The following is a 10177-nucleotide window of genomic DNA, read 5'->3' on the forward strand; positions in this document are numbered from 1 at the left end:
CTCTAAATAAAATACCAAACGTGTAGAAATTTGTTTCAAGGTTGCATGCAAATTAGTACATTATTATATTTAATTGTATTAGTATATACACGTTAATCTGTTTTAGGGCAAATTGTGAACAAAAAGAAATACTAATGTTAGAAAAAAATACCATTTAAATGGGAATATCTCCTTCAGCTGTAGTGTCTCCCATCAGATGTGTGGAAAAAGACATTTGGCAACATACTGGAGTCTGTCTGCATTGCGCATTACACATCCACTCACTCACCCACACTCTCTCTCTCTCTCTCTCAAACACTCACTCTCTCTCTCTCTCTCTCTCTCACACACACACACACACACACTCTCTCTCTCTCTCTCTCTCTCTCTCTCACCCTCCCTCTCACTCTGTTTGTGTCTCCACTGTTCTGCTGCACGGGTTTGAGGAGCACTGCAAGTTTGCTGTGTTCTGACGGCTAGTAGGATGTGTATCATGGATGTATTATATTCTTGCTGTATGAATGTGAGGCTGTAATGTGAGATCTATCTTAATAACAAACAGGAGGTTTTGCACAGATCTTTCCTGCACTGCTTCTCAATCTGACTGCCCACGTAAGTACAAAGAGTCATTTTATAACATCCCCATTGCCATCAATTGGTATCACTCTCATTATTTGCGTTATAAATGCATGTTCATATTGGCAAATAGTGTCTTGATATCTGCTGAGAGCTAGCAAAAAATAAATAAAGTGAATAGATAAATAATTGTATCATTAATTATCATTATAATGATTTGGTGCCTAAGAAACATAAATTTTTTAGTATTTTTATTTTATTTTAGATTTTTTTACATTTATAATTATATTACTATAAATTATATTTATTTTGATTTAGATGCATAATATTAATAATAAAAATAATAATAATTTTTAAGATAAAGCAGAACCTCAAACAGTGGCATTTATGTATTGACAGATATACTAAGAGCATATATTCACTTACAAGGGGATATGTTCTGACTGCTTTCAGGACACTGCTTCCAAAGCTTGTAAATATATTTGAAAAGCAAGTCCTATTCAAGTTCATTTTACCCAATCAGATCATATTTGATCCTTAGAATCCTATTTGACATTACTGTGCAGTCTTAACGAGAACATTACATGCAATTGTACTGGAATATCTCGACTAGAAATTCACATAGCAATGGAGTTTAAAATCTGATTTCATCTTACTGGCAATCGTGATAGTCCTGTTGGGAACTCTGTGTTCTGAAAAACCTAATTTTTGCTCTGCTTTTGAATTCCAAAAGCAATATGATTCAAAATATATATTAGGATCCTTGGTTCCAGTAGAAATTGCATAGTTTGTCTTTGTGCAGGTAGGACATATTTCTTTTCCCTCATGGTATCTGAGGTATCTCATTACTCCCCTTATTTTCTGACTAGGTGAGGACACAAAGTAGGCGCAGTGCTCCACTGGACATGGAGATGGTCGATGTTTGGTGGAACATGAGGCTGGATGTCTTGTTGGGTCGTTGACTATTGAAACTGCAGGGCATTGGATGCGTACTCAACTCACCTGAACATCCGCTGCCATCCAGTACTGCGAGATTGATCTCCAGGATGACTGTGGTGGTTGCTGGAGATAATATGGATGAGACATCCTCCACTCTGCAGGGGCATCCACAGGACTCACAGTATTCCCCCGAGTGCTGCGAGCGAGTTGTTATCAACATCTCAGGGCTGCGCTTTGAGACACAACTCAAGACGCTTGCCCAGTTTCCCGACACACTACTGGGCAACCCCAAGAAAAGGATGCGCTATTTTGACCCTTTAAGGAACGAATACTTCTTTGACAGAAACCGTCCGAGCTTTGATGCAATCCTCTACTACTATCAGTCAGGGGGAAGGTTAAGAAGACCCGTCAATGTACCTTTGGATATGTTCTCAGAAGAAATTAAGTTCTATGAGCTTGGAGAAGAAGCTATGGAAAAATTTCGAGAGGATGAGGGCTTTATTCGTGAAGAAGAGCGTCCTCTGCCGGAGAATGAGTTTCAGAGACAGATTTGGCTGCTATTCGAGCATCCCGAGAGCTCAGGCCCTGCCAGAGGGATTGCGATAGTGTCCGTCATGGTTATTCTCATTTCTATCGTGATATTTTGCTTGGAGACTTTACCACAGTTGAAAGAGGATCCACACGGACGGCTCCAGGTGATAGGCAACAGCACGTTCTACTTCAAACCAAATATTCTTACCGACCCGTTTTTTGTTGTGGAGACACTTTGCATCATCTGGTTTTCTTTTGAGTTGATTGTCCGTTTTTTCGCTTGCCCAAGTAAACCTGCCTTCTTCAAAAACATGATGAACACGATCGATGTGGTTTCCATCATTCCATATTTCATAACACTTGGAACAGAGATGGCAGAGGACCCCGAAGGTGGAAAGGAGGCAAAGGGTGGAGGAGAGCAGGCCACATCTCTGGCCATTCTTAGGGTTATCCGTTTGGTCCGGGTGTTTCGGATTTTTAAGCTGTCCAGACACTCCAAGGGGCTTCAGATCTTGGGCCAGACTTTGAAAGCCAGCATGCGCGAGCTGGGTCTTCTCATCTTTTTTCTTTTCATCGGCGTTATCTTGTTTTCCAGTGCAGTGTATTTCGCTGAGGCTGAGGAAAAGGTTTCGTTCTTCACAAGTATCCCAGACGCCTTCTGGTGGGCGGTGGTTTCGATGACAACCGTGGGGTATGGAGACATGTACCCCGTTACTATTGGGGGCAAGATAGTAGGCTCTCTATGTGCCATTGCCGGAGTGCTAACGATTGCACTTCCAGTGCCTGTGATCGTGTCCAACTTTAACTATTTCTATCACAGAGGAACCGAAGGTGATGATCAGGCACAGCTCCTCACGGTGAGCAATCCGAACATCGCGTCCGATTCTAACTCCAGTCGTCGCAGCTCATCTGTCGTCAGCAAGTCAGAATACATGGAGATTGATGACGACCTCAAAAACAGCATTGATAATTTTCGCGAGGCAAACCTGCGAACTGGGAACTGCACAGTTGTGAATCAGAATTGTGTAAATAAGGGGAAGCGTCTCACAGATGTATAGATTTCCAATGTCGTTCTAGGCCATTATAGGATGCCCCGACTGTATATAGTATAGTCTATTCATGTATCAGAGTGCTTTAACAGGGCCTCTGATAATGTGTTATTTCATTGCGTATGTTTTATCCCAAGTCCACGAGAGTTGCTTTTATTCTGTCTGAAGAATGGTGGTCTAAAATCTGTCTATAGATACCAAATATTAAGTAATTAAAAGACAGAATTACTATTATATGTACTTGGGAAGGTTCGAATACTTGCATAAATAAATGACTTTACATTTTGCATACCCCGTTACTATTGGGGGCAAGATAGTAGGCTCTCTATGTGCCATTGCCGGAGTGCTAACGATTGCACTTCCAGTGCCTGTGATCGTGTCCAACTTTAACTATTTCTATCACAGAGGAACCGAAGGTGATGATCAGGCACAGCTCCTCACGGTGAGCAATCCGAACATCGCGTCCGATTCTAACTCCAGTCGTCGCAGCTCATCTGTCGTCAGCAAGTCAGAATACATGGAGATTGATGACGACCTCAAAAACAGCATTGATAATTTTCGCGAGGCAAACCTGCGAACTGGGAACTGCACAGTTGTGAATCAGAATTGTGTAAATAAGGGGAAGCGTCTCACAGATGTATAGATTTCCAATGTCGTTCTAGGCCATTATAGGATGCCCCGACTGTATATAGTATAGTCTATTCATGTATCAGAGTGCTTTAACAGGGCCTCTGATAATGTGTTATTTCATTGCGTATGTTTTATCCCAAGTCCACGAGAGTTGCTTTTATTCTGTCTGAAGAATGGTGGTCTAAAATCTGTCTATAGATACCAAATATTAAGTAATTAAAAGACAGAATTACTATTATATGTACTTGGGAAGGTTCGAATACTTGCATAAATAAATGACTTTACATTTTGCAATGGACCTTATCCCAAAATATGATCAGTTATTCAGTGACTTTGAAAAATTAAGATCAGCATGAAGAACTAATACTTTGTTGTACCATATGTTGACCATTTATTTATTTACTTGTTTATTAGCTCATTGTAGGTTATTGTAAACCATATACAAACTGAATGTTGATTAATTATGCAGATCATGGCATGTTTTATGAAACGTTGAGGTCTGTTTGATATGGTACTATGTATCCTGCTTTAATTAATACATGACATCAATACGAACTTTATCACATATAGCCAAGCCGACAGTATAACTGAATTACAACCACTACCCACTAAAAGCACAACTTTCTTTATCATCTTTAAAAACAAAGTATTTAAAATCAGTTCCAGGCAGTATTATATTTTAAAAGTATGACTTCATTTGTTAAAGCTTTATAAATGTACATATTCAATTCTATGCTTAATTAATCATAAGATCTATTTATCTATATTAAATAATTGTAAATTATTATATTTAATTATATGTTATACTTAATACATTTAATTGCATATTTAATCATTCTTATTTAAATGAATCATTTAATAGTGCCTTCAGTCCTCTAACTAGCATAGAGTGTCTCAACATGCAATAGTTACTGTAAAACATTTGCATATCTAATCACACATGATGTGTTGAGGGATATTCCAGAGCCGCTGGGAATGAATTTCAGGAAACGGTCCCTCAACATTCTTGTACATACAATAGAAGTTCATTTCACTGGACCAGGCATTGCTTTACAAAGAAATGTGAAACATGCAGTGTGTGTGTGTTTTGGAACATCTTTATGTATTCTTTTGTAATGGTGTTTTTATCATTGGTTGATTTGGATCTACCTCAGTGTGGTCATGCATAGTATGGTTGTGAATTCAAACTTCATAGCCTGTCAAATTATGTGGGGAGTGTGGGAGGGGATTTGGGGAGGTTTGGTGGGGGAATGAGTATGCAATGAAGGTGAAACACTTTATTTCAAAATAAGAGTCCATAAAACTATAATTACAAACAAAGTCCAGAAAGTGATGCTAAGCACAAGCGCTAATAGTGCTATATGATATGCACAAGTCTGCATCAGGGACTGTAATTGGTAGAAACTGCCATTACTTTTAATATCCGTAACAATGTGAGGTTGAGATCTAAAAAAAGAATACCTTTAATTTGAGTGTAAATGTTGTCTATCAAAACCTAATGCACTTTAATGAGAATTTATGTATTTATAGGTTTTGCAACAAGAATGACTAAAAGAACGAAAGGTAAAATAAAGAATAAAAACAACAACAATGTGTTGGTTTGTCCATGTTAAGGATGTGTGTGTATTTGCAGGACAGCATCTTAACCAGCATAGGTGTTTTGCAACCCTTTAATTCGTTCTTTGGGGCATTTATAATATTCACTTAAATAATAAACATCACAACTGGTGCTTTGCCAGCAAAATAAATAGCTGAGATTAAAAAAAAAAGAATCTTTAAGAAAATATATTTTTTACAATGTGTTTATACAGTTCTGTATAAAAGAAATACATGCCAGAGTGATGTTTATTTATTGTGACTATGGATGTCTACAGTTTGAGAAACACTTTTATATGAAAAGAATAGAATACAATACAAAACAGTGGACCAAAAATAGTTGTAAAGGTAATTTTTGTATGTTATAAAGATGGAAACAAAAATTTGAATGCTAAAATAATCAGTATATTGTTACAGTAAATCAAATTCGATATATCTGTGATACAGACTGGAAAAAATAGAAACAATATAATCAGACATCTAAAAATCAGGGTTCTGAATTATTATCACGTGTGGGGATTATCATGTGTATTTTCATCTAGGCTTCTAATGTTGTTAGCATCATTTTTTTTTCTTTTGAAGATGAAAGTGTTTGGTATAAATGAGTGAATGGAAATGTATTTCTGTATTAAAAGTACATTTCTGTATTTTTTTTTTTTATAACTGGGCCTGGTTTTCATGTTGGGCTTGTCATATGAGTTTTATGCCATAAATTAAACTAAAGCACTTTGATATTATGCATGCAGGCAGCTCTGGGCTTACGTTGCTCTGACATGAATCATACAAATGCTGGGAAACGCTTTTTCTTTCCTTTTTTAAATTAAATAATCAAATAATTTAATTGTGATCAAAATATATAAAATACTTTTAATATGTGTTATTTGTTGGCTGATAAGGTGCATTCTATGACATGACCATTTTAAGTCAAATTTTTTTTCTTACAGTTTTTAAAGAATGTTTTTCTAAATTCATTTCAACTCAGTCTTTAGGATAACTGAGAAGCTTCAAGGATTCACATTGATTGATAAATCTAATTAAAATCCTCATCTTGCCTCATAAAGGACTTGTTATTTCTGTTCCATTTCAATTCAACAGCTCACACTATGAAAGCACATAAAACTGGAAATGGGAACACAACATTTAAAACAAACAAAAAAAAAACAATTAAAAAAACATTTAAATAGCTATTAGGCTTTACATCACAGCCATGACTCATGTTTTTTGTATTTAATATTAAGAACTATTATAAAAAGGTTAATATAATTGAATATCCAATCCAGTATTAATCATGAAGGAATAAGTTTTGTATTTATTATTTGCCACAAACCCAAAGAAAAACAAGCCTGGAAAAGGAACTTTACATGAATTTCCTATGTTGTCTCAGGGATTTTTGGACTTGCATCCAAAATGGCATCTTCAAATCTTCTGCCACCTTAGTATATTTGATAATATGACGGTTTATGTCATATTTTCCCCACAGTTTGTCTTAGTTCCCTCGACAGATAACTTAAGAATATCTTGTGCTTTTTAAAAAAAAAAGTTAATATTATTTTCTTGATTGTTTGATCTTGATAATTGTAACATAACCGTTGAGTAACAATGGCATAAAAAATATCCGATCAAATATTTGTGGAATTGCCCATTTGAAAGCATCTCTTTTTGAAAAATGCTGTGCTACAACACTTTGAAGAAATTTATCTATGATGAACACTGAGTTGTACAAGCGATATTTGGTACAGTACAAAAATGTGAAAAATGTCCTACTTTCACATTAAGACAGACAATACTCATACAAACTCATATATGTACACACACATATATATATAATTTAACTTTAATGATTAAATACTTTTCAACAAATATTGATTAATTGATTATATGCTTATCTACTAAAATAATGGAAGTCCTATCTTTACCTTACTGCAATTAGACATTTGGCATTATAATACCTTAATAGATTTATTACATTAAAGCATCACATGCAAAGGGGAAATGCAAAGAGTAATAACTTTCGACTTATTATTTTGATCTTTAATAGCCATTACAAGTGATCTGGTGTGTATTTTCCATTGAGGTGTTTATGCATGCACATGGCTTGAGAAGCAGGACGGTTTGGCAGAGCCTTGAGCTCGGTGCATATAAGATTGGTGTGGGAGGAGAGAAGCAGGGAAAAATATAGACCTGAAGAGACTGGGTGAGAGAGAGAATAAAAATGAGATTGAAAATAAAGAAAGAGAGGTAGGCAGAAAAGAGCAGAGGGAGTGAAGAGCTAGTGATTCAGCCACAGCACGACGAAACTGGGGCCTGCACGCCTACAGGGGAGAACGAGCGTGTACGTTCATGCACATATGGCCAGAGATGCACAACCTAACACAAACGCATTGATTAAAAGCTGCTGTGCTCTTTACCACAGACATTTTGGGAGTTATTGTAGACTAGACTAAAAATAAGGCATTTTTTATGCCGACATATGCTCGCACATGGGGAGGCACAGCAGGAGGAGCATACATTCACAGACGGCTTTACTTGTGAAATCACAGAGCTACAGAAAGCACTGTAATGACCTTTGTGACAGGATGCATCATTTTACACTTACATTTGAAATCTTTCCACAGACCTTCTTCCCACACATTCCCAAGTGCCCGTTCCCTGGGTCATCCTCTCTTTCGCTTCCCTACTCTTCCCTCTGGCAGCCTACTCGTAAGGCCTGTTGCGTAATGCCACCAGTCTGTTCAATTATTGACAGCTCTTCCATTTCTCCATTGTACGGGTGGAAATCAGTGAGCTGATCTTTGTGAAACCAAACCCCTTTGAATGGGCTTTGTCCCCCAAGCTTCCCTCTCACCTAATCTAACCTGTCAACAACTGGTGGATTGATTGATAGAACCAATGGGCTGGCTTTGATTTCAAGCAGTGGAACTCTACTCGTCTCAGCCTACAGTATCCAAATACTGTTATCAGAGCTCATCTGGGCCAGACAACGAACATGTTAGGTCACAACCTTGTAAGATAACACTTTTAATTACGTTACATTAAACATTGAAACTTGTGTTTTTACACATGGTTCCAATCACAGCTTTTAAGCGCAGTTAAAGTCCATGAGGAACCACAAAGTCTGCCAAAAAGACCTCTACACTCGGACACACATAGCTTTCAATAGCTCCTCAGGTTTCATTTTCCATGGCCTATGTTCATGTTATAACACTGGATCTACTGAGGGACAGGCTGTATGTACTGTCACTCTTTATTCTGATGTCACCTGAAAAATGTTGAGATCTGGGGACTTTCTGTGGAGTTAGCAAGTCTGCTGTCAGGTGTTTCATATGACGACCAATGTGCATGGATCAGTTAGATGGGTTCAGTTTTACTTCTCGTGCACATTTATTCTTGTGACATTTATTTCTTATAATTGTGAGTTTAATTTTTGGCAATTGCACACAATTATGACTATGATACACAACCTTAAGTTTTGTAGTTGTGACTGTTTCTTATATCTACTATCTACATTTTTTTCTACTAAATGTGAATTTATATCCCACACTATGACATTATGTGCAAAAATGTTTTTTATATATCTATATGTCATAATGTGACTGATGAGAAAGTAAAATAGTATAAAAGTTCAAGACTTTGTTTTATATTCATAGCCAGTACTAGCTAAGTCGTGTGAAGATGTGTGAAGCTGGTGTTCTGTTTCCACTTGGATTCATCAGGTATAAAATATTCATATTCATTCAGAGAGCAATTGAACTTTCCTGCAAGGCTGAAAGCCGTCAGTATTCTGAACTTTTGACTTCTCAGACCACTCAAATGTCCATGAAATTTGTATTTGGGAGAAGATGAGAAGAAATGGACCTTAGGATCTACAAAAATCTACAAGCATTTCTCTTTTTCAATGTTGTAATTTTTTCTTGGATGGTGGCAGGCAGATGATCATGCTTGTTATATACAGTAGGTGTGACAGATTTGTTTGTTTGTTTTTTTCCCCAGGAATCTGCCCATTCATAATCTCACAATAACTTTGCAGTCTTCTCCAAAAAATTTATTTTCAAAATATTTAATCCTGTAATGCTATGTTATTTTAGTAAAATGCCTATAATGAGCTTATTGCACAAACATTATAACTTCATTTTCATGTTAAAACTTTGTTCTTGAAATCTTAAAGTTATTTATTTGATCATGAAGAGTAGCTGTGTATTTTGACAAAATGCATCTTTTTTCAACCAACATTTAAAAATCAGTTTTAAGATGTGAAAATGTGGTTTTACAAATGCAAAGAGCACACCCAAGACTTGACAGAGCAGTCATCTAATACATCAAGTGTTAGAGAGTATTCTAGGTCATTGTGTGTGGAGGTTTTTGCTCCAATAATTAAAACCACTGTTTTTCAGAATTTAGTTGTAGGAAATTACTTTTCATCCATTTTTTTTTAAATATCAATTATGTATTCTGTTAGTTTTGTGGACTGGTATGTTGTATCAGGCTGTGAAGAAATATAGAGCTGCTCCATGGTTTTTTAAATATATTTCCCAAGGGTAGCATATACAGGGTGAAAAGCAAAGGTCCTAGAACTGAGCCTTGTGGTACTCCATGCTGAACTTTGATTGATGATACCTCTTCATTTACTGCTACAAACTAATGATTACTATGATAAGTACTATTTAAACCATACCAATGCGATTCCACTAATGCCAACGTAATTTTCGAGCCTATTCAAAAGAATTATATAGTCAATAGTGTCAAATGCAGCACTAAGGTCTAGTAACGCTAATAGAGAGATACAAATATGATCACAGAGAGACACAACTACGATCTGATGACAAGAACAAATAATTTGTAACTCTAGTAAGAGCAGTCTCAGTACTATGATAAGGTAA

The 10177-nt window shown here is 36.5% G+C and overlaps 1 protein-coding gene across 1 annotated transcript; it reads left to right on the forward strand.

Moving 5' to 3' along the window:
* Window positions 1–419: 419 nt before the first annotated feature.
* LOC107741717 (potassium voltage-gated channel subfamily A member 1-like) lies at window positions 420–3330 on the forward strand. The gene is made up of 2 exons (XM_016554485.1): window positions 420–591; window positions 1425–3330. The coding sequence occupies exon 2, from the start codon at window positions 1602–1604 to the stop codon at window positions 3081–3083; it is 1482 nt and encodes a 493-aa protein (XP_016409971.1). The 5' UTR covers window positions 420–591; window positions 1425–1601; the 3' UTR covers window positions 3084–3330.
* The last annotated feature ends 6847 nt before the right edge of the window (window positions 3331–10177 follow it).

Source organism: Sinocyclocheilus rhinocerous, unplaced genomic scaffold, assembly GCF_001515625.1.
Source record: "Sinocyclocheilus rhinocerous isolate Xijiao unplaced genomic scaffold, SAMN03320098_v1.1 scaffold3423, whole genome shotgun sequence".
Classification (NCBI taxonomy): Eukaryota; Metazoa; Chordata; class Actinopteri; order Cypriniformes; family Cyprinidae; genus Sinocyclocheilus; species Sinocyclocheilus rhinocerous.